Consider the following 27,956-nt stretch of genomic DNA (forward strand, 5'->3'; position numbering starts at 1 on the left):
ACTCTTCATGGGACTGCCACACCCCCTCTGTACCTGCAATTACTCTGACCCACCTGCTGGTCTGCACACAGTAGCCACACATGTTCTTAAAAATGAAAATTTTGCTGATGTAAATTTCCCACTTTCTGGTGACTTCCTGCTGCCCTTGGAAAAGGTACAATCCTTGCATTCCGGGCAAGGCCCTGCAGTCAGCATGTGCCAAGCGTGTTTCACATCCTGCCTGCCCCCCTGTTCTAACCTGCTCTAGCCATGCTGACACCGCAGCCCCTCAGCGTGAGGCCGATCGTCAGTCTGAGCCAAGGCCTGAACAGCTGCCTTCTCTCCCTGCGGTTGGCCTTCTGGTCGGCTTACACAGCAGTTTTTCAAGGTGGCCAGCCCGGCTTAGGCCACTCTGCACTTCTCAAGTTTTGTTCTTTGGGCCTTCTTCACTAGCCCCGTGAGGGTGGGGACCCTGTCCATCTAGTTGACCACTAGGTGCTTAGAACCTAGCACAGAGCACAGTGCACAGGTAGGAAGTAACCAATTTTAAGTGGATGAATGTTCTATGGACTAGTTTGTATACCCTCTCTCCAAGAGAGTGGGATCCAGAAATTTATATCAAACTGGTCAGTATCAGGGAGCCCTGGTGGGACAGTGGTTAACTGCTTGGCTGAGGTCTGCAGTCCAAACCATCCAACCGTTCCTCAGGAGAAAGATGTGGCAGTCTGCTTCCATCAAGATTACAGCCTCGGAAACCCTACAGAGCAGTTCTACCCTGTCCTCCATGGTCGCTACGAGTCAGAGTCGCCAGCGAAGCATTTTTTGGTTTGGTCAGCGTAAGGAGCTGTCTTCCCCACCACCCTCCACTTCCAGGGTTTACAATAGTAATGATAAGCTAACATTGGCGTTTTCAAACTCAAGTATTTGAAACTAACAGGCTCAGTGTAAGGATTAAATAATTTATTTTTAAAATCTGAGCTGCTCTTTTGCTAAATAGTTTCATAAAACTATTACTTATTAATAACTTCTTCTTTAAGTTTCTCTGCAAGGAGTCTCCTCTTCAGTAATGTTTGCTTCTCCTCTGCTGTCATTTCTGGCTTCTCTGTCATTTCCTTTAAAAAAGAAAAAGACGGCTTCAGTATAAAATGGGTTCATCTGTCTAAAAGTTCCAACATCCTGTCTCAGATGAATAAAGATCGGGATATTTTCAGTAAGAGGATAAGCCAGAGGTAAACTTTGCCATTTCTGTGCAGTAGACTCCAACCCACAGCAACCCTGGGACGGAGCAGAACTGCCCCATGGGGTCTCCAAGGAGCAGTGGATTGGAACTGCTGACCTTTTGGTTAGCAGCCAGGCTCTTAACCACTGTGCCACCAGGGCTCCCGATGTAGACTGGGTTCCCTATATCTCTTTGTAAAATCTCTGGGGAGAGCCTCTTGGGAGGAGGTGGTTGGGGTCCTGATGTTGCTCTACAAAGTATCTCACACGCTTCAGTAGACAGTTGCTGACAAGCACTTGGCAGGGGTGGGGAGGCGGGAGGAGCAAGAAACAAGAAAACATGTATGAAGCTGCTACCACTTCTGCCTGACAGAATCCTATCACAGTTATCCAACTGCCTAGAAAAGACCTAGCAGCTGTTGGCACTAGCAGGGAGATTTAGAATGAATGGGTCTATCAGCAAAATTCATTCTTGATGCTCTTCTGCACATATTCTGATACTAAGATTTGCAGATTCTGACAGGCTACGAGGCAAGTCATACCTCTGCCTCCCCAGCAGGTCTTCCTTTTTGCTCAGTATTTTCTAGCTGCTTGGTCCTTACGTCCTTCCTCATGGACATTAGCTTGTCTCTCTTCTGCTTTAGATAGTGCTCTCGTTGCCTCAGCTCTTCTGTCCCGAGCACTGATAGACTCTGGATCACGTAAGAGAAGAAGATTATGTAAATTCAAGTCTACACCATGAGTGGCACAGATGCTCTGACGGATTCAATTAGAAATCTGAGTTCAAGGCCACAACACCGCCAAGTGTACCGCTGTTCGCCCTGTCAGTCTGCTCAGAGTTCCTGAGCTGTGTCCCTTACTTACAGCTATTGGTCCTTCCGTGCTCGTGTGTTCCAAGCCAGGCATCTTCAGGCCTTTTTGTGGGAGGAAGGAAGATTCAGGCAGCATTTCCAGCTTTCTTGCCAAGGGTTGTGCTGACTGATTAGCAAAATGCACTTCAACTTCTGACAGCAATCACATAATGAGACCAATTAGAAAATTATAAGAAAATACTAAATATTAGGCTAGGTTCACCAGAATGAGCTAATATTAATCCTTGTCTTTTCTCACAGCCAGTCAGTCAACTTTTATTAAGTGTCTTCACTGTGCCAGGCACTGGGAGAGAAGGATAAACAGTCTGCCCTCAAGGAGCTTCAATACTACCAAATATTTTTAAAGGTTTACAGTTTCTTACGTCATGAGTAACGACAATTCAACAAATACTGATCGGCTACTATTTACAAGGTACTGTAAAAGATAGAATCCTTGTCTAATGATTAGAACTATACTAAAATGAAATACAGGCTTGCCAAACCACACCCACTGTCGTCAAGTCGATTCCGAGTGGTAAACCAAATCAACGATACACTTCTTCCTCACTGTGATGTCATTGGTTTCAAAACTTTTGCTTGCAGGTAAAAACTAAGTGACCCTGTATTTTCAAAACAACTAATGTAAAGCTACCATTTTCTGTATTGAAAGAGTAAATGAGATTACTATCAATAATTTTTTGTTCGTGATTACATATCGAAGATAACTCTAAACCCTGTCACTGCATTAATAAAACGTAAAGATTCCTAAAGCAAGGAGAACTTGGAAGGACATCTAACAGCAGAGCTCAGTATTTCCCAGCATTGGGGTAACTGTGCCAGGAGAGGCAATTAACATTTAAACTGCCATTTTCATTGTAAAGTTTGTTTTTTTTTTTTAAATAAAACATTTTCAGTGTGAGTATACGAGCTATAAAAGGAAGCAGAGTAAGATAAGAAAGGACATACATAGAAATGGCGCAACCTACATTCAGATCATTAGAGAAGGTTCAGCACACCTCAACCTTACCCAGGGCTGGGGGTGCCAGGTGTTCGCCACCCCCTTGAGAACTACTCATTTCTGTAGCTTCACCAGCATGTACTGAGGGTTCCTCTGTCTTAGCCTCCGATAACTTCAGGAATCCAGAATTACAAAATAAACAAAAAACATTTTAGATTATTTTCACCTAGTTCACATAACTTCAGAAATCCAGAATTACAAAAACAAAAAGCATTTTAGATTATTTTCACCTAATTCACTACTCCAAAGGCATTAATTTAAAAAAAAAAAAAAAGAAAAGAAAAACCTGTCTATTGAATACATAATGAACACAAGGTTCTATATTTCCAAAGTTATAATCTCCTATTTTATAAAAATGAGGTAGGTGAACATTCTATCTCAGGTCATCCATCGGTAAGGGTGCCCGTTATGGTTAGGGCTTGAGACTTAGCTAGAACTGGGTTCAAACCCAGGCTTCACTCACATTAGTCACGTGATCTTCATCACAACCCTAGGAGATACTCCAGGAAAACTCAAACCACTGAATTATAAGATGTTTTTCCACTTAAAATAATCCATAAAGTCCTACTCTGAAATGCCTAAAGTTGGCACAAATAGATTAATATCTATTTCTAAAATGGAATAGTGTATTTAAAATGAAGAAATCATTTAAGTGTTGGAAAGAACTAAGTAAACTGATACTCATTTTTCCTTAAAAATAGAGGAACCCCATCACAACGTGGCTTACTAGATAATTCATGGATATCTAGAGCGTACGCCCTACATGCTAGACACATGGGTTCATAATTTTTACCCTCTTTACTGTTGTGTGCTTAAAATTTTCCATAACAAAAAGTCAAGGGAAAAAGCCCATAAAAACAATCATATGCCCCTAAAACATAGAAGCCTGATGTACCTACCTAATGTGGTTTGCTTATAAATCCGAGAGTACTACCATCTTCTGATAACAGTTTTGAACTGGTTTCTGTTCTACCCCTTTATATTAAAAAAATATTTATTAACATCTAAGAACTCTGTCTCCATTTACTAAAAAGAGATTTACTCAATAACCTCTTAATCCTAAAATATCTCTCTTCTGCTCTGCACTTGAGTACCTTGGAGTAAGACAGATTTTTCAAAGAAGCTAACGGTGAGATGATAGGAGCACGTATGTTGCCATGATGCGTGAGGGGAAAAGGAAATGACATTCAGGTGATTGACAGAGGTTATACTTAGGCCCCCTTCCCTTTCAGGGACATCAGGGAGATGCACAGAGAAGCAGCTAGCAAAGGGGAGAGGAAGGAGCAAGCGGAGCTTCCCTGACCGTAATTTACTCTGAGGAAACGTGAGGCGCTCCACAGCGATGGCTCTCAGCGGGAGAACCACGTACCAGGGCTGTGATGCTGAGCGTTCCGCCCTGAGGTGGTAACGTCAGGGGCCACGGGGACCTTCTGTAGCAGTGCTGGCTGCTGCTGCGCAATGGTAAGGGAGTCATACGTGGGAAAGTAAAATATTTTCCTTAATAGTCTTTTGTTCATAAAATGAAAGGGAATTTTTATTAAGAAGTCTCCAAAAATATAAAAATGCTATTACAGTTTTTTTGGAATTAATAATTGTGGTCTTTATCATGGAATTTAAAAGGTAGGTCGCTGGATGAGTTATAACCTAAGAGGAATTAGAAAGAAATGAATTCTTCTTAGGTAGAAGTTAAATATAAATGCTTAGACTTGCTAAGAAAATAGGAAAACTCTGAGGAACTGTATAGTTCTACGTAAGCTTAAACTTTTAACAGCCAAAACTAGGCCTAAATTTAGGAAGACCTAAGAGCACTGAAGTACTCGTGTTACTAGGAAGAGCTAAGAGCCTTGAAATACTTCTGCTATTACGAAGACCTAAGTGCCATGAAATACTCCTGTTACATATACGTGCTCTGCAAACACCTGTTTTTTCCTCTTCCTTTCTTCCTCTTGGTCATATTCCTCTTTCGATTTTCTGAAATATACAAACACAGGGTCGAAAAGTACATTTTCTTTTTTGGTCAAAGAACAAATATTCAACCAGCCCACAGGTAAACCTAAGCTTACAATACACCTAAGGGATATTAGAAACAATGATCAGGCCTTGTTCTACAGCAGCTTATAATCAACCAGGAAAGACACACAGGCGTCAGTGTCATTGCTAACAACAAACCCAGGTTTACCCGTTTCTTCATGAACTGTGACTAACCCCTGGAGCTAAACAAAGACGAACAGGCTGGAAACCCTAAACTCCAATCTGAATGACGACTCCCATGAACACGGCCTCTGGTCTCCCTCCTGAGGTCAGTTATACCTCTCTTGGTGCGATCAATGTCCCCCCTCGTTCTAGCTCTTCCGCTGACCTCTGAGCCATTGCAAATCTCCTCTGCTCCTCTGATGCTGCTGTGCCCCAGCCCTGTCAGCTCCATAAAGTGCTCGCTGCAGCAGTGTGATTCAGGAACACACTAAATCAGGTCTCACACACGTTGGTCACTAAGTCCCCTGGCCATCTCATCCGTGGTAGTTGCTGCTGTTAGTTGCCATCCAGTCAGCCCCAACTCACAGCGACCCAAAGTGTGCGGCAGAACTGCTCCAAAGGTTCTCAAGGCTATGACCTTTCAGAAGCAGATCGCCAGGCCTCGCTTCCGAGACGTCTCAGGGTGGGTTTGAACCACCAACCTTTCTGTTAGGAGTCCAGTGCTTAATCGTTTATGCCAGCCAGGGACTCCTTCACAGCAGCCACCTTCCTCAAAAACTCTTAGAAAATAAAATCTAAAAGTACAATGCTGATCAGACCACCAAATCAATCAACAGGTGCAACCAATCCAATTCAAAACTTTATCAGTCCTCTAAACTTACCACCAAATACCCTTACCGCTTCACACCTGTAATCCCAAAGCCCTCTGTATTGGGATCTGCCTGGCCAGGGGAACCAGGGTCCACAGGAAAGGGCTGGGTTCAGGAGACCACTGAGGGCAGCACGGCTGCCTCCCTCCCCAACCCAAAAGCCAAACCAAACCCAGTGCCGTCGAGTTGATTCCGACTCATAGCGACCCTGTAGGACAGAGTAGAACCACCCCATAGAGTTTCCAAGGAGCGCCTGGCAGATTCAAACTGCTGACCCTTTGGTTAGCAGCTGTAGCACTTAACCACTACGCCACCAGGGTTTCCCTCCCTCCCCACAACCACTCAAATCCCCTGAAATTAGGCACAACTTCCCAAGGCTCCTTTCTCAGTTCCCAGCTAGGCCCATCCTCTAAGCGCACCCCTCTTTTCTGCTGTGGCGGTGGGCAGGTGGGGAGACTAGAGGGGGCAGGTGGGGAGACTAGAGGGGGCAGGTGGGGAGACTCGAGGAGCCAGAAGAGGGTCATGTGTAACTGCGCAGCACAGCTGGAGAGGATGGGCCTGCAAGGCCAAAGCCCCATTCTGCAGGTGACACAGTGGCTGCAGGCATCCTTTTGTCCTCAGCCTAGTACATCCCCGGGAGGTTTATACATCAGACATGTTCTCCCCTCCCTCCCAAAACTCCCACGGGGGTCAGGGCCAACAGGCCCACGGGAAAAGAAATGTCTGCTAACCTTCCCAGTTCCGTGTGGGCCCTTTACTGAGCGGCATGCTCCATGCCAGGCTGAGTCGTGTAACTGGGGCGAGGAGATGGCAACACACTCACGTGGGACAGACACCTCCCACCTGCCATCCCTCCAGCTCCTCAGTCTGTGGGAGTCTGGGCACCCCCCCCCTCCTGTGAGACATCTGGGATGAGCCTCCCCAACACTGGGCCATGGGGCACCCTGCTCAGCTCAGGTCACTGTTCTTCCCTTTCCAGGGATGGGGGGGCAGGGGGAGCCTTACTGCCAACTCGTTCCCAAGGGGTCTAGTTTCCTATTTCTATGGTGGGAGTGGAAGAAGACCCTCCCACTTGGGCTGATCGGGTACAAGTCATCTGAAAATCATTTTTTCTGTTAAGAAATTTTATACATAAAACCAGCTGCATTAAGTTGATTCCAACTCATGGCAACCCTACATGTTTCAGAGACTCCATAAGTTTTACAACGGCTGTCCTTTTGGAAGTAGATTGCCAGGCCTTTCTTTCAAGGAACCTCTAGGTAGACCCAAAATGCCCACATTTCCATTAGCAGCTGAGTGCTTAACTACCTGAGACACCCAGGGGCTCCTAATATATACACAGTTATACATAAATAAAATTCACAAATCATTTTCATGGTCTTTAGTAGCTAATATGGAACCCTGGTAGCATAGTGGTTAAGAGTTCAGCTGTTAACCAAAAGGTCAGCAGTTCGAATCCACCAGCCACTCCTTGGAAACACTATGAGGCAGTTCTACTCTGTCCTGTAGGGTCGCTATGAGTCGGAATCAACTTGATGGCAACAGGTTTGGTTTTGGTTTTTGGTTTCAGTGGGTAATTTAGATATTTGATTGGTTCACGATACTTTTGGGGCAAAAAGCATATGCAGATCATATTATAATATTACTATTGATTCATTCAAAAGATAATTAAAGAAGGGTACCTAAGAACTTCCCTCAGGATTTTCATTTCTTCCTGTTCAAGGTCACTAACCACATCAGAACCGTCTGTCAAACAGTCAGGTAGCACACCTGTTCAAAACCAAAGACCACATAGAAGAACATCAGTTCCACTGAAAACCTCTACTTCTCACTGCTATAGTTCATCAAAAAGTGCAAATTACTTCATTAGATCCACCTCTTAAATGTTCGAAGCTATCAGCTCTTGGTTTTAGAGGACCTTTCCCACAAAAAAAAAAAAAAAAGCAACCATTTTACCAAGAAATGTCTCTTAGAGTTATTTGTATCACCTATTTAAAATAACAGTAATAATATACGGCAAATATCAACTAATTAACACGAGCTACTGCTGTTGTTGTTCTGTACTACCTGAGAATAAACCGCTGAAGCCACTAAGCTGAGGTTAATAACGCAACTGTGCTTGTAAGGGTGTTCTTTAAGTGGCAAAAAGGTTCAAAAAGAAAACATAATTTTTTAACTGAAATAGCATGTTGACACTCTGAATTCATATTACAGCTACAGCAAAACAGGGCCCTGCTTACGTTCTACGCAGACGGCATGGTGCTAGGCTCTCTGGGGGACATAAGGAAGGATGAGACAATCTCTGCCCTTGGAACTTCTGGTCAGTCATCAGTTTAGCAACCTCAAGCCGGGGCAACACAGCCCTCAGGCCGGGTCAGTGGTTTTCAGTGCCCCTGAACTGACTCTACTACCTAGACCCCCGAGGTGCAGTAAGCGTTCTCTCGTATCCGCGGATACGACACTCCCGCTGTATCAGCATGTCTATCAATTTGTACCTCCAGTTATGTTGGCCACACGTGACTTGGAGATTTCAGTGCCGCTCTCAAGTTGCTTTGTTACGCTGATCCCCGGGACATTTCAGTGCCTTTTTTAATTAGGCTTTTTATTTTGAGGTAACGGACTCACATGCAGTTGTAAAAAGAACAGAGAGATCCTGGATCCCCTTTACCCAGTTTCCCCCCATGGTGACATCTCGCAAACTGGTACAACATCACAACCAGGAAACATTACTACAATCCACTCATCTTAAGTGCATTTTTGCTTCATTGAAAGATGTAAAATTAGTAATCTCCTAAGAGTCTTGCTAAGGAAAAATAAAAGTACTAAGGGAAGAGCAAGGCAACAGTATGGAATAAAGTCATCAAAATAATGCTCTGATGTGCATTTTCCCATAATTCTTTGCTAAGACACGTCCCAGAATCCACAGCACCTTTGAGTTTTCTCACCACCAAGGTAATTTTCAAATGGTAACTTTAAGAACAATCAACAGAGCTATAAGGTACTCTCCCTGAATCTAACTTAGGCAACATTCTTAAATACAAATATTAATAACTCTGAGGCAGAAGTTAAGTATTGGTTCATGTGTAACCACGACTGAACTGTCCGGCCCTGTGGTTTGACAGCGTCCATTACTCACATCACTCCCTTCCCCCTCCCCTGCTAACATAAGCCAGGTTTTGTGTAGTTATCAGGCAGCCAAATACTTTAGAGGCGTACCCCTGGCCCCCAGATGGTCTTATGATTGGTTTAAACCAAGCGGAATGGTCTCATTCCCCCTGCCAGATGTTTAAGAAGGATACCAAAAAAACCAAACCCATTGCCATTGAGTCCATTCTGACTCATAGCAGCCCTGTAGGACACAGCAGAACTGCCCCATAGAGTTTCCAAGGAGTGGGTGGTGGATTTGAACCACCGATCATTTGGTTAGCAGCCAAGCTCTTAACCACTGTGCCACCAGGGCTCCTTGAGAAGGATGTGTGGCCCTAATCCTGACCAACTGTGCCTGAGGGGAAAATTCCTGGGGGCCTCCGTTGAAGTGTTATCTTGCTAACCAGAGATGTACAGGAGGAAACATCCCTTTTCTTCACGAGACACTGCTGAGTGGAGTCTGCCTGCAGTGCTGCCAGAGAGCAATCACAAGAGAAGACGCTGAGAACGACAGGGTAGAGCCATGGGACATGGCAGGGTCCCTGATGACATCACCGAGCCACTGAATTCATCAGGCCTGGACCTGCCTTCCTTCGTCCCTTCCTCTGGACTCCTTGATCTGTGAGATGATAATATCTTACTGCTTACCCATTTTTACTGGGGTTTTCTGCTATTGGCAGCTTGAAGCATCCAGCTGATACAAGCTGTATGCATTTGTTATCTTTTCGGTAAAATTTAAACGAGTTTCCAGTGAAATTCCAAACTGAAATCTACATACATAGTGTCGGTGTCATGCTCACAACTTCTTTCATCAAAACTGATTCCCTGAAAACAAAATTTATCGATGTAAAAAGATTCAAATTCATTATCCCACAGGTGAGAATAAAGCATAGTTTTGGAAAAATTCAGAAGAAAGGATTTTAGAGCAAAAACCATGGTAGAAAGACAAAGAGAAAGGGACTGCTTACCAAACTTACTTACACCAAATCGACAGCAGTGTGCCGCGCATTCTTGAATGGGGTCAGCTCCTGTCCACAAACAACAGCTCTTTTCCTGCTGGGGCAGCTTCTCAGGATTTAGGGGGATGGTTATGGTGTGGCTGGTTCTAAGGAACAGTTGCTACTCACATCAGACAAATGCGAGCAGAATCTACAAGGCCCTGCAATACCCTTGTTTGCCCTGCACCTACTGCTGCACGTTCCAGACCTTGCAGAGCAAATAATACAACTGAATTATATACACACAGCTCTCTTATCTGCAAGAAACAATCAACGGGCAAGTCCTGCTGCCAAACCGCTACACAGGTTATAGAACAGTGAAGAGTACTGGTGGCAATCAACTGAGCAAAGGAACACTGGTCAAGCTCCCAAAGCCAAAGTCTGAAACAGAGGTAAGGATCCGAGCTGAAAGGGAGATGGTGCAATAACAAGCAGTGTGGCTGGGAAGTCAGATGCTTTGAGTCCAGAGGTCTAACAGAGCTCAGGTACCTAAGAAGGGAACGAAAGCAGGAAGAGCTCGAGACTGAGATGAAGCAGTCAGGGAAGAGATACAGTCAACGAAGGTTGGCTGGGACTCTGGGTTCTGTTTTCTTCTCCACCCAACGCTGGGACGACCGTATCTGTCCACTGCCTTCTAACAGTGGTTCTCACATGGTCCCAGGGCCGCGGCTTCAGCATCACCCAGGAATTTGTTAAAAATGCAAATTATCAGGGTCCTAACCCAGACTACTGAAAAAAGCTGGGGGGCATCAATGCGTTTTCAACAAGCCTTCTGCGTGCTTCGGATGCTTACTGAAGTGTAAGATCCACCACTCCCTACAAGGCCCTAACTGTGATAAGCCAGCAGGAGAAAACGTGTTGCCTTCTCTCTAAGTGACTATAACTGTGATCGCTCAAAATTACTGAATTTCATCAACAAATGGCTGGACAGAAAATCGGGCTCTCTGAGACCGAACCTATCATTCGATCGAGTTCTGCTCTGCTTTCCTTCAGATGTCAAATACACGCTTATCAACAAGTTTGGCTCTTTCACCTCTTAAGTCAGCCACAGACTCTCAGACTTGACATAAAATTATTCAAGGTGGTTACGTGTAGGACTATTTAAATTAGAATAGTCAAAAATGCAAAACATGCGCTTAGCACTGAAAATTTCTAACTTGAACATTTTACCATTTCTCTCCTGAATTATCCGAATGGCTTGCAGCTGCATTTCAATGTTTTTCTGGACCATCATTGCTTTAAAAATACTAAAATCTTCTGCTGCCAAAACGGGCTGCAAAATGGCCTGTAGAGAGAAACTATAGGTTAAATGAAGATTCAGTTTTTTTTAAACTGCTTCCCACGCATGCATATCATTTCCAGCACAAAATGGTACGTTAAGATCAGATGACTCAAAAAAGGCAATTTTATGATTTTATTTTAAAAGTCTTTAAGATTGGGTTCTCGAGAGGTTGACGCTCATGACCCGCTGCCCCCAGGGAGCTAAGGCTGACAGTGCTATGTTTTCCCAACGGGCAGAGCTGAATGACTCCAAAACACCACCCGGGAATCTGGCTTCTTTTATTAACGTAACCACTTTAGTACCTGGGTTTGTTTTCTAGCCAAAATAATCTACTAAGTTTATATTCTTTCACTTGAAACCTACTGTTTACTTAATGGTAAATCAGTAACTACAAAATGATTCCTTAATAAAAATATCTAAATAAAGTTAAATGCCCCCAAAATGGAGTCTGGACAATAAGTGTACTGAGCTATCAGCAATGAAGAGCAGAGCGGTAGCTGCCCTACGCACAGAAAGTTTCACAAAGAGGTGGAGTTAGAAATTATGATATAAAAGCATTTCTAGGTGAAACAGAAGTATACCATATTTGAAAAATTGAAGTATCTACCTCAGAGCACATTAACAAAAAACGAACATCCAGGCGTTGAGAATCTGACTTTGATGAATTCAAACGCATCCAAACATGTCCATGTTCACACTCACCTGGCCTAGGGTTCTTCCACCGTTATCTCTGCTTTGACTTAATCATACCATAGGCTTAAACGTGTAAGTGATTCTCTGCATTTGTGTCGTTCCATTGAGAAAATGTGCAGATAGGCTATTTCAGAGAACTCAGGTCTTGGCAAGCACATCTGCCAGACCATAACCATGAACAGTGTACTACACATAGAAAATAATAAATATTTGCTGAAATTACAAAAGGACCAGATGTGCTAGCAGGCAATCTATTAGGCTAATTAATCTCATTAAGCATCCTCCCAGATCACTATAAGGAGATTAAGATCACCATAAGGAGATTTTCCAAGCTGTTCAGTGACACACTAGTCAATCGAGTAGCACAGATGGACTGTGAAATCAGATCTGACTCTATTCAGAAAGCCTTGTCAAGAACAGATGATCAGGAGCCCTGGGAATTTCAAAGACTGAAGTCAGAAGAACTAAGAGCTATTAATGGAATACACTACAGCCTTCAGTATGGATTACACCTCAACACAAAACAAAAATCCTCACGACTGGATCAATAAGCTTGAGAAACAGAGAAAAGATTAAAGTTGTCAAGGATTTCATTTTACTTGGATCCACAAGCAACGCCCATGGAAGCAGGAGCCAAGAAATCAAATGACGTCCTACATTAGGCAAATCTGCTGCAAAAGACCTCTTTAAAGTGTTAAAAAGCAAATAGGCCACTCTGAGGACTAAGGTGCACCTGACCCAAGCCATGGTATTTTTAATCACCTCATATGCATTTTTTATGCATGTGAAAGCTGGAGAACGAATAAGGAAGCCTGAAGAAGAATCGACACCTGTGAATCGTGGTGTTGGTGAAGAATATTGAATATATCATGGACTGCCAGAAGAACCAACAAGTCTGTCTTGGAAGAACTACAGCCAGAGTGCTCCTCAGAAGCAAGGATGGCAAGGTTTCATCGCACGTACTTTGGCCATGTTATCAAAAGGGACCAGTCCCTGGAGAACAACACCATGCTTAGTAGTGGGTCAGCGAAAAAGATGCGTGAATGTGACCTTATTTGGAAATAAGGTTTTTGCGAATCAAGTAATAAAGTGAAATTGAAGTCTAGGACTGGTGTTCTTCTAAGGAGAGGAAGGAGAGACAGACACACAGGAAGAATGCCAGGTGACCACAGAGGCAGAGACTGGAACGATGCATCCACACACCAAGGACTGCCAGCAACACCAGATGCTAAGAGGGAGTCATGGAACAGATTTCTACTCGAGAGCCTTCAGACAGAGAACACGACCCTGCCAACACCTTGATTTCAGACTTCCAGCCTCCAGAACTGTGAGCGAATAGATTTCTGTTGTGTTAAGCCACCCAGTTTGTGGTAATCTGCTACGGCAACCCTAAAGAAAAAGGTAACATAGGCACCTATGAAAAATGCACACCTAACTTACACTTAGTGGGGAAAGGTTGAACGACTTCCCCTTGAGATCAAGCACAAGAGTTCTATTTGACAGTGTACTGGAGGTTCTAGTCACCAGTTAGACAAGAAAATGTAATAAAAGGCATCTAGATTTGAAATGAAGAAGTAAAACTATCTGCATTGCAGATGACACAATCTTATATATGGAAAATCCTAAGGAATTCAACAAAAAACGATTAGAACTAATGAACAAGTTCGGCAAGGTTGCAGGACACATTATACAAAAATCAATTGTATAAATGTCACTGAACTATACATGTAAAAATTGTTGAATTGGCAAATCTTTTGCTAGATATATTTTTACTATAATAATAAACAGAAAAGATCAATTGGATTTCAAGACAATGGCAATGACTAATCCAAAAACGAAATTAAGAAAACAATTCCATTTACAATAGACATCGAAAAGAATAGGAAAAATTTAACAAAAATGAGTGGAAAACTTATATTCTAAAAATTATGAGACATTGTTGAAATTAAAGAGGGCCTAAATAAATAGAAAGGCATCACATGGATCAGAAGACTTGATATTGTCAAGATGGCAATACTCCTCAGATTGGTGTACAGGCTGATTGTAATCCCTATCAAAATTCCAGCTGGCTTCTTTCCAGAAGCTGGCAAGCTTGTTCTAAAATACATACAGACATTCAGAAGATCCAGAATAGCCAAGGTTACTTTATTTTGAAAAAGAACAGAGTTGGAGGGCTCACATTTCCCAATTTCAAAACTTACTACAAAGCTCCAGTAATGAAGAATGTGTGGTACTAGAATAAGGACAGACTTATAGGCCAATGGAATAGAATTCAGAATCCAGAAATAAACTCTCACATTTAGGGTCAACTGATTTTTGACAAGGGTGCCAAAGTTGAAAATTTAATGGTGAAAAGAATAGTCTTTTCAACAAATGGTGGCGGAACAATGGATAGCCACATGGAAAAGAATGAAATGTAACAGCTAAAACTATAAAACTCTGCGAGGAAAATATGGGTTAATCTTCATGATTTTGTGTTAGACAAAGCTGTCTGAGATATGATGCCAAAAGCACAAGCAACAAAAGAAAAATTAGATAAACTGGATTTCATCAAAATTTAAAACTCTTGTGCTTCAAATGATACCATCAATAAAGAAAAAAGACAACCCTCAGAGTGGGAAAATATTTTTATAGATTGTATGTCTGATAGGGGACTTGTACTTACAGTATGTATTTAAAGAGCTCTTATAACTCAATAAAAAGTTAAACAACTAATTAAAAAAATAGGCAAAGGCTCTGAATAGACATTTCTCCAAATATATATATGCATATATATATAAAAATGTCAGTAAGCACATGAAAAAATGCTCAACATCATCAGCCACCAAGGTAAACGCAAATCGAAACCACAATGTCTTCATAACTACTGAAAAAACAAACTACTGCCATCAAGTCGACTGACTCATGACAACCTCATGTGCTACAGAGCTGAACAGCTCCATACTCACTAAGATGGATATAACAAAAAGACTGTTAATAACAAGAATGTGGAGAGACTGGAACTCTCATACGCTGCTGGAGGGAAAAGAAAACGTTACCGCTACTTTGAAAAACAATCTGGCAGCTCTTTAGGAGGTTAAACACAGAATTATCACATGACCCAGCAATTCCACTCCTAGGTATACACCCAAGAGAAATGAAACATAAACACGCACAAAAACTTATAGACAAAAATGTTCATAGCAGCATTATTCATCATAGCCAAAAGCAGAAACAACCCAAATGTCCATTAATAGATGAATGGATAAATAAAATGTTGATACATCCATGCTGTTGTTGTGTGCCTTCGAGTTGATTTCGACTCACAGTGACCCTACAGGACAGAAGAGAACAGCACCACTGGGGCCCCTTTGACATATCCACACAATGGAATATTCAACCATAAAAAGGGAAAGAAGTATTGATATGTACTACAACATGGATGAACCTTGAAAACACGCTAAATGAAGAAGCCAGACACAAACGACCACATGTTGTATGATCCCATTTATATGAAATGTTCAGAATAAGCAAATCTATAGAGACAAAATAAGTAGATTAGTGATTGCCAGGGACTAAAGAGGTTTGGGGGAAAATACGGAGTGACCGCTAGTTGGTTTAGGATTTCTTTTTAGAGTGATAAAAATGTGTCGAAGTGATCATGGTGATAACCACATAATTCTGTGAATATACCAAGAACATTTAAGTGGGTAAATTCTATGGCATGCAAATTATATCCCAAGAAAGTTGCAATGTAAAAAAAAAAAGCTATTAGTACTTAAGCTAACAAGAAATATCTAATATAAAAATAATATTTCAGCAAATCACTTAAAAATCTTATAAGCACTCGCACAAAATAACATTAATTATCCTATTATTTTTTAATGAATGATAACACCACATGTTTATCAGTTCAACAGTGAAAATTACTGAAATGAAAGGCACAATTTCCCCAAACCACTATTATTATATCAAAAATACAAAAATATTTGTGGGAGTGTTCATTTCTATCTCATAAAAGGCAAAGTAAACCAATCCAAAAATACTGTTTGTCTGATTGTTATTACATGTGAGTCCCTGGATTTTGCCATAGACAGGAATCAAGGACAGGCTTTAGCCAGGCCAAAAATCACAAGCAATAAGGAACTCACTTTGGCCTATTTCAGCTGGAAAAGACACCAAATCCCAAAGATGAGCTAAAGACAAATGAAAGAATACATCTCTCTTATTATCACATTATCATCAGATTTTCTGAACTGTTCAGAAGGGTATCCCAGTTCACGGCACTGTCTAAGAAACTATACATACATAACTGAAAAATACGCTCTTAGAAGGTTGGTGTTTTTTTTTTCCCTACGGCTCCTCATCTCACGCACTCCTTGCTACTCCTGCCGGTTTTAACGGGAACACAAGAAAAGACTCAAAAACTACACCAGGACCAGTGTTCTAACTAGGAGCAGACCAAGTCGAGAGGACTCTGCAAGTCTGCCTGAGTAGCACGATTCAGTGGGAGCTGGCAGCTGGACGGAAAACACCAAAAGCAAAGCAAACCAAGCTTAAATAAAACGAGAATTACCTCCTAAATTTCCCAGGGCAGGAAATGGTTTCTTGAGTCCATTTCTAGGCACTCCGGATTGGCACAATGGAATCAGCCTTAGGATTCTATGTATAAAGATTACATTTTTGCTGCAAAGCAGGAAATAACGTACTTTGGGCTGTTCTGTCAAAATGGTGACAGCCTAGTGCTGATTCGATGACGTTCCATTAGGTGTCTGGTGCTAAGAGTTTGCTCCAGAAGAGAACAAAGCTAACTAGTCCACGTGGGGATTGAACACATGACCCTGGCCCCATTAGTATGCTGCTAATCAACTACCAAAATAGCTACCTTAATTAAAAGCTGCTTCCATTCATAGATCACCTGACAGATGCCAGGCACTGTGCTAAATGCTTCACGTCCACTCTCTCTTCAGCTTCACAAGAACCTGCCATAGTAGATGCTACCCTAGTTTACCAACGCGGAAGCTGAGGATGAGAATGGTTACGAATCTTGTCCCATGTCGTACAGGTAGGAAATGGAAGATCTACAACTCAAACTCAAGTCTGTCTGGCTCAAAAGCCTTGCCTCCTGGTATGTAACAAGGCTGTACTGCCAATCTAATCTAAATAAATGGAAAGGCATTGTATGCTATAGCAATGAAAGAGAAAGACGTAGTAATCCAGATCTGAAAACAATATTTTAAAACCCAGGACATCTTCATTCACAAATAATTTAAAGCTGTTCTGATAACGCAAATAAAAGATGAGTGGGTGCGTCCACTATGACTGAACATCTCCACTCATGAAGCACTTCAGGCTCATTTGTGACGGCTTAATAGGAAGCTGGCGAATTGTAACAAAAGCAGAAAAGTGTATTCCTGATGAATGAGGAAAACAAACATCAATGTCTTCAAAGAAACGGAAATACTGGTCGATAATTTTCAATCAAATTCTTCTTATTCAACTAAAAAAGAGAAGAAAATAAGCGCACTGTTATTTCTTAGAATAAAACTATGGTTGTTGTTGTCAGCTGCCATCAAGTCGGCCCGCAACTCATGGCGAGCCCATGCACAACAGAATGAAATGCTGCCAGGTCCCACGTCATCTGCGCCATCGCCATCCCCATGACTGGCTGCGGATCAGACTGTTGTGATCCACAGGGTTTTCACTGGCTGAGTTTCAGAAGTAGATTGCCAGGCCTTTCTCTCTAATCTGCCTCAGTCACAAAGCTCCACGGACACCTGTTCAGCATCACAGCAACATGCAAGCCTCCAATGACAGATGGGTGGGGGCTGATGGGGTACACTGGCCGGGAACTGAGCCCAGGCCTCCTGCAGGGCAGGCGAGAACTCCACTGAAGCATCAACGCCTCCCTGAACCACCAAGGCCACTGAACAGTAAAGCAGCTTGTGCTTTACCGGATCATTAGCTACAAAAATCAGCTGTTTGTTTACATTAGTGTGAGCGCACCAATAACATTTAAATGTTATTTTTTAAATGTTATGTTATATTAAAGATTTAACCAGAAAAGCAACTTTTAAATGAGCAGAAGCTATGCTGAAAAGAACTATGCCAGGAAGTGATGGGTTAAACACCAGTCAAAGCAACTCCCTTAGGCCACATTAACAAGGTAATTCAAATTAACAAAGATTTATTGAAAACTACCTACTAGGAACTAAATTCTCGTCTCTTTTGGTCAGATGCTAGGAACGCAAAGATGACTAGAAGCAGCTCAAAGGACTCAAATCTAGCAGGGCAAAAAGATGTGTAAGCAATGATAATTCAGGGCAGGGTACCAAAACTATCAGTGTAAAAGCGCCTAGTGAGGTAGAATGAGTGCTGGTCTGATGAGAGGCTCAGAAAGCTGCCATCAACCAGGCCCTGTTGATGAGAAGGATTTCTGTAGGTCAGGAAGGGTCAGGACGGTGAGGGGTGTGGGCAGACCTCCCAGGCTAAGGGAACAGCATGAGCGAGGTCAGGTGCTCAGATAATCACAAGAGCAAGCAGCCAGGAATGACTGTAGTACCTAACGTCCTGGAGAGCTACCAGAGGAGAGGAGACGGAGGCTGAAAATAGAACCTGCAGTCAGATCACAGACAATCCTGACTCCCATCTCAGTAAGGAACTCCAGTTTATTTGGTAGACCACGGGAAACCAAAGCATGTTTGTGAGAAGGTGCAACTTGGAGCAGCCTCCAGGCACGAAACTCAGCTGGATTGCATGGGCTGCTACCCTGGCTCTCCTTATTAGCTGTGGACTTTGAACTAATTGCTGTATATCTCTGTGGTTAGTTTCCTTGTCTCTAAAATGGAAGCAAAATTGTGCCCATTTTCTAAGGGGTGTCAGAAAGACTAAATGGGATTATACGTGTCAAGTGCCTACAACAGCAGCTAGCACGAACCCTCAATAAAAAATAAATACACATAATAGCTACTTCATTCCAGCACTGCAGGGCTAATGAGACAATGAAAGGGATTCCAACAAAAGGAAGCCCCAGAACTAGGGACCATGGATCTGCTACAATTAAAAAAGGCTAACGACAGGATTACCAGAGATCTATAAAAACAAAGCGGGAGCGCGGATAAATCCTGTGATCGTATGGTAGTTCTCAGTTCAGAAAACTCATTTGTAATGGCACCAGCTCATTAATGTCTCAGATTATCATTTCTCCAGGTGGTTCCAAAATGAATCCATATGGGATGAATTGTTTCTTTGCCTCCCACAATGTCTAAAATATTATACTTGGACCATCTGTGTAACTTTACATACCTGAATGAAAGGAGTGTGGATGAAAAACATACAAATTTAAGTGAAACCCTGGGTACTTCTGTAAAAACTATAGGTTAGCAGAAAACACAAAAGCCAAAACCTGTGATGTGCGAGACTTTGCCAGAGGAGACATGCACGCTTCTTGAAACTGATCTTCATTAATTCCAATCTCTTTCAGGTAACTTTCCAGCAGCTTTTCAACCTGCAGATAAAGTTTAACTTTTATAATTAACATAGAAAAACTGTAGCTGACAGTTCTCACGTTGTATATCTAGCTTAGAAAAGTATAATCAAAAGCTTGCTGACAATGATTAATCTACATATTATGTCACATGGCAGTGACATTATTTTTCACAGAAAAACAAAGTTAAAATATTTTAGAGAATCACATAAAATAATTTTATTTCCTCTACCAGAAATAATGTAAGTGAGGATTATGAAGCTCCAAGTGGCATAACACTTCAGCTGCCCAGAGGCATTTTTAAAAATCACAAGACAACCAGGGCTAAATGAAGAATTAACACTTCCCTGGATGCATCAGCAAAAGGACAAGAATAAAATTTAAAGATGAGATGCAAGGTCCCTTATAATCGTTGTCAAAAAAAATATTCCTTGTTGAATTGGTGTATGTTTTACTGTGTATATTCTCAACAACAAAATAAATAATATATATATGTGTATATTCCTTAAGATTCTACAGTAAAAGAGATAAAATTCATAAGAATGAGAAGCTCAGAGAACCCTCAGAATCTCATTTTAACTGGTAGCATTATGAGGGTATATCTGATTTCTGTCAAATTAAAGAATTTTAATGGAAAAGTCCTTTTTTATTTAAAAAAGCTAAAAATAATATTATTCTAATCAGTGAACAAAATACTCACCAGATCTTTGTATTCCTGATGAATCTCTGTATAGGTCAATTTGCTTTCTTCTTCATCATCAAAAACTAAATGAAAGAGAAAAATAGCACACAGTGTAAAAAATAAAAAAGTTATCTGACTAACGCAAATATAGAAGTCTACTCCTTACAAATAGAAATGTCATCCTTATAGCCTAGGTCTTCAGCTTCCAATTCTTGGTTGTTGTTTTTTGTTTTTTTTTTAATTGATACCTTTAGATAAAAAGGACATCTGAAAATACCAGTAGGTATATTTTAAAATATTTAGGCTACATATACCACTTCCTAAGTCCTAAAGTTCTTGGAAAATAGTTTATGAGAACTGATATACAGTCAGCTTTTCAGGTTTTCTTTGTTAGAAATGCAGAATTCTTGGACTTATGAAGGGTGCATGTGTTACTAGTCAACCTCGGTTAATGTTCTTTCTCAATATCAGATCATGAGTCTCAACTTTCACTACAGAAAGTAGAGTTTGGTAATGATAAATTAAATATACTGACACTAAAAGTCGTGAAAAACTTGAATATTCAGGTTATAATATTCAGCTTTAACAGAGAAATACTTCCCCTACAAGCCAGTCTCCTTTACTCCCCAGGGTGCTTCTGGATTTCTATACTATAAATAATACTATTAGTATTATTTTAAATATCTTAAAATGCAATGTGAGTAATAATCCTTTCTTCAAAAAGGACAAGCAACCTAGGCATTTGGGATCAAAAAAAAAAAAGATTCTTTTGAGAATAAAGAGTTTTCATGTGTATGAGCACCGGAACCAAAACCTAGGCTCACCCACAAAGTCTTTCCTTTAACAGGTCTTAAAAGCCTGAAGGAATAAACAAATCTGAACATGTCTACTTGGTAACAGATAAAGCAAGTGACCTAATGTAGAAAATAACTTCTCGCTTCATTGCTCCCCAAAGATGACGGGTAATAAAAAGTTAAAATAAAAAATCTCTTACAGCTTTTATCAGAAACCAATTCTCAAAATATGGGAAGAAAATCACCATGAGAGCTTTTTTTTTCTTAACATTTTATTGTGCTTTAGGTGAAAGCTTATACAGCAAATTCGTTTTCCATTCAATAATTTATACACAAATTGTTCCGTGACATCGACTGCAACCCCGCAATGTGTCAGCAGTCTCCTCATTTATGCTCTGGGTTCCCTGCTTCCATTCGTCCAGTTTCCCTGCCTTCTCATCTTTGCTTTCGGGCAAATGTTGCCCTTTTGGTCTTGTATAACTGATTGCTCTTCGGAACATATTCCTCACGGGTGTTACTGTTCATTTTTTAGGCCAGTCTATTATTCGGCTGAAAGGTGACCTCCAGGAAGGGCTTCAGTTCCAAGTCTGAAGGGTGTCTTGGGGCAACAGTCTCAGGGGTTCCTCTAGTCTCAGGCCAGCAAGTCTGGTCTTTTCATGAATTTGAATTTTGTTCTACATTTTTCACCCATTCTAACCCGGACCTTCTATTGTGTTCCTGGTCACAGAGGTGGGTCGTGGTAGCCAGGCACCATCTAGTTCTTCTGGTCTCAGGCTAGAAAAGGCTCTGGCTCATGTGGGCCATTACTCCTTTGGACTAATCTCTTCCTTGAGTCTTTGGTTTTCTTCACTCCTCTGCTCCAGACAGGAAGAGGTCAATACTTGTATCTTAGATGGCCGTTCGTAAGCTTTTAAGACCCCAGATCCTACTCACCAACCTAGGACGTAGTTATCTTTATGAACTACGTTATGCCAGTTGACCTAGATGTCCCCCAAGACTGTGGTTCTTTGCCTTCAAGTTCAGTAGCTCAGTCTCTTGAGATGTTTGGTTACGTCCAAGAATTTTCCTCACTGTGCCCCCACATGCTCTATTATATATGTGAATATACATGTAGCACATACAAACATGTAGAAACATCCACAACCATACCTATACAGGCATGCAGGTGTACTCCCCTACAACCTCCCACACCTATTTGGCATACATATCTACCTATGTATCCACTCACAAATTACTGTTTGTTATTACAGTCATTGCAGGATTAGATATGTTACGGCATTTACTGTATTTGCCACTTATTCTTGTGTACCTATCAGGTATTCCTTTGCCTTGGTCATGTTTGCTGCCTTTCCCTGTACTGTATATTGCCTTTCCCTTCACCAGAGTTAACACATGTCTACTATCTATTTAATGATCTCCCTCCCTCCCCCTCTCATCCCTGGTAACCATCAAAGAATGCTTCTTTCTGTGTGTAAACCTATCCTTGACTTTTAATAATAGTGGTCTCATACAATATTTGTCCTTCTGTGATTGACTCATTTTACTCAGCATACGTCCTCCAGATTCATCCATGCTGTGAAATGTTTCATGGATTCATCATTATTATCGTTTCATAGTACTTCACTGTATGTATATACTATGATTTGTTTATCTACTCAACCGTTGATGGACATTTATTTCTATCTTTTTGCTATTGTGAATAATGCTGCAATGAACACAGGTGTGCATATGTCTATTCCTGTCACAGCTCTTATTTCTCTAGGATATGTACCCAGGAGTGGGATTGCTGGATTGTATGAAATTTCTATTTCTAGCTTTTTAAGGAAGCACCAAACCATTTTCTATAGTAGTTGTACCATCTAACAGTCCCACCAGGAGTGTATAAGAGTTCCAATATCCCCACAACCTCACCAGCATTTATTGTTTACTTTTTTTTGATCAATGCCATTATTTCCAGGGTGAGATGGTACATCTCATTGTAGTTTTGATTTGCATCTCTCTAATGGCTAATGATTGCAGGCATTTCTTCATGTGTTCGTTACCATGACAGCTTTTTATAAGAGGTTTTTAAACAGTGCCTAAATAGTGCATTTGATAACATTAAGCACACATAATTATACCTGTCCAAACCGGATATTCTTTTTAAATTCTCGTTCCCACAGACTTATACAAGGACATCATTGTATTTTAGTAGTGCTCAAATACTTCTCAGATAATACTTCATAGATTATAAATTGCTATTCACAATAGGATTTAACACTGACCTTTAATAAGTAGTCCAAAGAAAAGAATACACACAGATAAAAATTTATGCCTTTTGCTTTTGAAGAGAGTCCCAAGAGATCAGCATCAGCTATGAAACTTGTTCAAAGGCTCATCCAATTCTTCATCCAGTGACTCTTGAGGCTAGACACCAAGGCATACTCCTTCTTGATCCTTGAATTTCTAGCAGGCAACTATATTTTGTTCATGAATCTTACACTGTACTTCCCACAACCACTAAACCAATCCTGAGATTTTAGAAAAATTAAAAAAAAAAAAACTCTCAAGATTGAAACTACTGTTTAGAAGAAATACAATAATTCACTGAGAAAATCTGATTACTGTTTAAAATTCAAATGTACCTCAATACTTCATTATTTTACTTTACCCTACAACAGAAAGAAAAAAAATGCTGCGTTAATTGCAAATAATTTTTTCTCCTACTTAAGGTCTACCTGATACTGAGACAAACACTAATTTGCTACTTTTAACCAATAATATAAAGCAACATTTTCTTTGTAAACTTTTAACAAAATATTATTGTTAATAGTTTTAAAACCTTAAATCCTCTTACAGCAGGCTCCAGAGTGTTTTATATTTGCTGACACAAATACTACTGAAAATGACTAGGTCATTTTTGTTACATACAGATCAATAATGACTTTAAAATAAAGAAAACCAAAACAAATGTCTACCCAATGATCCCATGAGTGAGATGCTGCAGGAGATTAGAAAGATATATTTTCCTTCAAGAAGCTACAATCTAATTAGAGAAACAGGACAAATTGAATTGCAAACAACAAACTTTAATGCCCCCAGAACGATCTTTCTAAAATGCAAAACAAACGTCTGTAATTTTTGGCTTAAAACTCTTCAATGACTGCTCATTGTCTAAAGAATAAGTGCAAGACCCTTAGAAGGCAGTCAAGACCCTCCAAGATTGGGTCTCATGTCTCATCTCCACCATTCCACAACCCAAACTTTGCACTCTTACCAATATCCAACGACTTGAAATGCCTGCAAACATAGCACACGCACTGCTTCAAACCTCTTGGCCTTTGCTCAAGCTGTTCCTTCTGTCTTTTGGCCTTTCCCCTCTTCTCTCCCAGCCACTCTTCAAGACACAAGGAAAGGGACGTCTCCTCCACGACCTGTTACCTACTCCCCAACCTCTAGGCAGTTAGATCCTTTCCTCTAATTCATAACACACGGCACCATATGTCTACCTTTAGTATAGCACCTACCATTTTGTATTTAAATTCTGTCTACCTGCCTATCTTCCCCACTAGACCATAAACTTCCCAAGCTCAAGGACTGTTTTATTCATCTTTCTATCCCCAGCTTCTGGCCCAAGGACTCATTTGTAGTAGACACTCCATGTTTGCTGAAATAAGTGTTGATTTAACAAGGCTGTACAAAACTGATCTTTAAATTATCTGAGGTAGCGAACAGCATTCTGACAACCCAAAGCCAGTGAAGTATAAAACTATCTTCCAAGTGTCACTGGCCATGTTACTTCCATTTCTCCTGGCGTCTCTATGTAAGAAGATATACCGGCTGCAACATGAAAAAAAAAAAAACCAAACCTGTTGCCATCAATTCCGACTCACAGCAACCCCATGGGATAGCATAGAACTGCCCCATAGGGTTTCCAAGGAGCGGCTGGTGGATTTGAACTGCCGAGCTTTTGGTGAGCAGCCGAGCTCTTGAGCTCTTAACCACTGCACCACCAGGGCCCCAGCTGCAATTATAGCCAATACTTACACTGTTTTCATTTACAGTATATGTTTGTAAAGCTGGGGATTACTGCTTCCCTGAGAAATTACACAATCAGATGTGTTATTGCTGAGATGTAGCTCCTTTAGATATTACCAAAAGAACTATGCTTTAATTTTTTCCCCCCACTTAGCCTCAGGGGAGTAAATAGAGTCAAAAGGTGACATAATTTCTTCTCCCTCCTAAACCAACCAGAAAACCAAACCCTTTGCTGTCAAGTGGATTTCAACACATACCGACCCTAGAGGACAGAGTAGAACTGCCCCACAGATTTTCCAAGGAGTGGCTGGTGGATTCAAACTGCCAACATCTGGTTAGCAGCCGAGCTCTTAACCACTGTGCCACCAGGGTTTCTTCCTCCTAAAGGAGGTCAGATTTCCTTGTCCTTCATCAGTCTCATAACAGCGTTTTAAACTCTTAAAAGATGTACAAAGAAAGATAATTTTGTTTTTGAACTTCTTAAAAAATCTTACAAAAATGACACTTAATAACTACCATTGGAATTCTCATTGTGGCACTGAGAATGCAATAAATAGATTCTATGTCCATCTAAATTTCATCTTGCCCAGATCCAGGGAATTGGTAGGGCTGGAAAGGACTCCTAAAAGGTCATCCGGAATAATCAACCATGAGATAGCTGAATCTCCTATATAACATCTCCAGTCAGTGACTGTCAGGTCTACTCTAAAAACACGGCCAGGGCCTGGGGAACCATCACCTTCCCAGGAAGGCCAACCCATCTTGGGTGCGTTCAGTTACGATGTACTTCCTTCATAGAAATGTTTCCCTGTAGATTGTACTCACTGATCCTAGCCCTCCCCAACTGACCATTACAAAACAAGACTAATCTCTCCAACGTGAGACGGTGCTTCAAATGACCGCTGGATGTTACTACCTTCAAAGTCTTGCCACGCTAAACAACCTGTATAACACCTGGGTACTCATTCACATGTCAGCATTTTTTGGTTTCTTTTCCTTGAATGGGATCCAATTTGTCTCCAAGAACTGAATGCAGAACTCCAAGTGCTAACCAGTCAGCAACAGGAGGTGCCCTTCCTCACACAGAATATTATGCTACGTCTATATTCTTAGAAGCCCTGGTGGCGCAGTGGTTAAAGCTCTTCGCTGCTAACCAAAAAGTCAGCGGTTGGAACCCACCAGCTGCTCCAAGGGAGAAAGATGTGGCAGTATGCTTCTTGGAACCCTATTGGGCAATTCTACTATGTCCTATGAGGTCGCTAAGGGCTGGAGTTGATCGGTGGCAGTGGGTTTTGGGTCTATACTCTTTGTTGGAAGGTACTCCTCATTTTTGGCATGGCCAAGTGTCAGTTGCTATGAGTCGGCATCCAGTCGACGGGCAATGGGTTTTTTTTTTTTTTTTTTTAAGTGTCAGAGATCTCAATAAAAGGAATACAAGCCACCGGGATCCAACACCGGCCCTGGGCCTGCTGGAGGTGATCACAGCCCTCCTTCTCAATCAGCTGCTGGTCGGGGGCAAACCATCACTCATTTCCTAAGCCGGCTACACAGGCTGAAATACTAGGGATTAGCGGGGCCTCGGAGAACACTGATGCTTCTCCCGTCAAATCACTGGGGAAGTAGCCGAAGCCCATCCCAAGCAGGCCCAGGACAGACGTGCGGGGAGGGCTGAGAGGCCGGGCACAGGGTTGCTATGTCCCGGGGCTGTGTTAGGGCCTGCAACCAGGACCCCGGTCCCCACTGCAGCCCCGGACGGAGAGCCCCCTCCTGCAATCCAGGCTCTGACCGCGGCCGGCAGGTGGCGTGGGCCGGGGTCGAAGACCCGGGTCTCCACTGCAGCCCCCTCCCGCAATCCAGGCTCTCACAGCGGCCGGCAGGTGGCCTGGGCCGGGGGCGAGGACCCGGGTCCCCACTGCAGCCCCCTCCTGCAATCCAGGCTCTCACCGCGGCCGGCAGGTGGCGTGGGCCGGGGGCGAGGACCCGGGTCCCCACTGCAGCCCCCTCCCGCAATCCAGGCTCTCACAGCGGCCGGCAGGTGGAGTGGGCCGGGGGCGAGGACCCGGGTCCCCACTGCAGGCCCCTCCTGCAATCCAGGCTCTCACCGCGGCCGGCAGGGGGCCTGGGCCGGGGGCGAGGACTCGGGTCCCCACTGCAGCCCCGGACGGAGAGCCCCCTCCTGCAATCCAGGCTCTCACCGCGGCCGGCAGGTGGCGTGGGCCGGGGGCGAGGACCCGGGTCCCCACTGCAGCCCCCTCCTGCAATCCAGGCTCTCACCGCGGCCGGCAGGTGGCCTGGGCCGGGGGCGAGGACCCGGGTCCCCACTGCAGCCCCGGACGGAGAGCCCCCTCCTGCAATCCAGGCTCTCACAGCGGCCGGCAGGTGGCGTGGGCCGGGGGCGAGGACCCGGGTCCCCACTGCAGCCCCCTCCTGCAATCCAGGCTCTCACCGCGGCCGGCAGGGGGCCTGGGCCGGGGGCGAGGACTCGGGTCCCCACTGCAGCCCCGGACGGAGAGCCCCTTCCTGCAATCCAGGCTCTGACCGTGGCCGGCAGGGTCCTGGGCCGGGGCCGAGGAGGAGACGGCCTGCGCGGACCACGTCCCTGCCCAGGGCGGCTGGGAGCAGCCGAGACAGCACCGCCGGTGCCGCTGCCGGTTTTACCTTCGCATTTCTGCTCCACGAAGTCCAGGATGGGGATGGACCAGTCCGGGCCTCGGAGGAAGCCCGCGATGCTCTCCACCACCCACTCCACCTCATCCTCCTCTTCCGCAGCCATCCGGCTCCGAGGCCGAGAGGCGCCCGCACCCCCGAGCCTGCTGAGACCCTAGGGCCGCGGGAGCCAAGGGCGAGGAGAGGGCTTCCCGGGACTGGGGGAGCGCCGCCCCGGCTGTTGCCCCGACGCCTGGACGGAAGCTGCAAACGGGTTAACGTAAAAATGGTCGCTATGGCAACGCGCGTAGTCGCCGCAGGCG

The 27,956-nt window shown here is 42.9% G+C and overlaps 1 protein-coding gene across 1 annotated transcript; it reads right to left on the reverse strand.

Moving 5' to 3' along the window:
- Nucleotides 1–924: 924 nt before the first annotated feature.
- Nucleotides 925–27,894, reverse strand: CFAP36 (cilia and flagella associated protein 36). The gene is made up of 10 exons (XM_003417597.4): nt 27,646–27,894; nt 20,195–20,259; nt 19,414–19,515; nt 11,225–11,339; nt 7,592–7,679; nt 4,986–5,037; nt 3,076–3,178; nt 2,062–2,201; nt 1,740–1,889; nt 925–1,091 (listed from the first exon to the last, which is right to left on the reverse strand). Exons 1-10 carry the CDS (start codon nt 27,758–27,760, stop codon nt 990–992), a joined length of 1,032 nt encoding a protein of 343 aa, XP_003417645.1. The 5' UTR covers nt 27,761–27,894; the 3' UTR covers nt 925–989.
- Between the last annotated feature and the right edge of the window lie 62 nt (nt 27,895–27,956).

Source organism: Loxodonta africana, chromosome 26 (genome assembly GCF_030014295.1).
Source record: "Loxodonta africana isolate mLoxAfr1 chromosome 26, mLoxAfr1.hap2, whole genome shotgun sequence".
Taxonomy (NCBI): domain Eukaryota; kingdom Metazoa; phylum Chordata; class Mammalia; order Proboscidea; family Elephantidae; genus Loxodonta; species Loxodonta africana.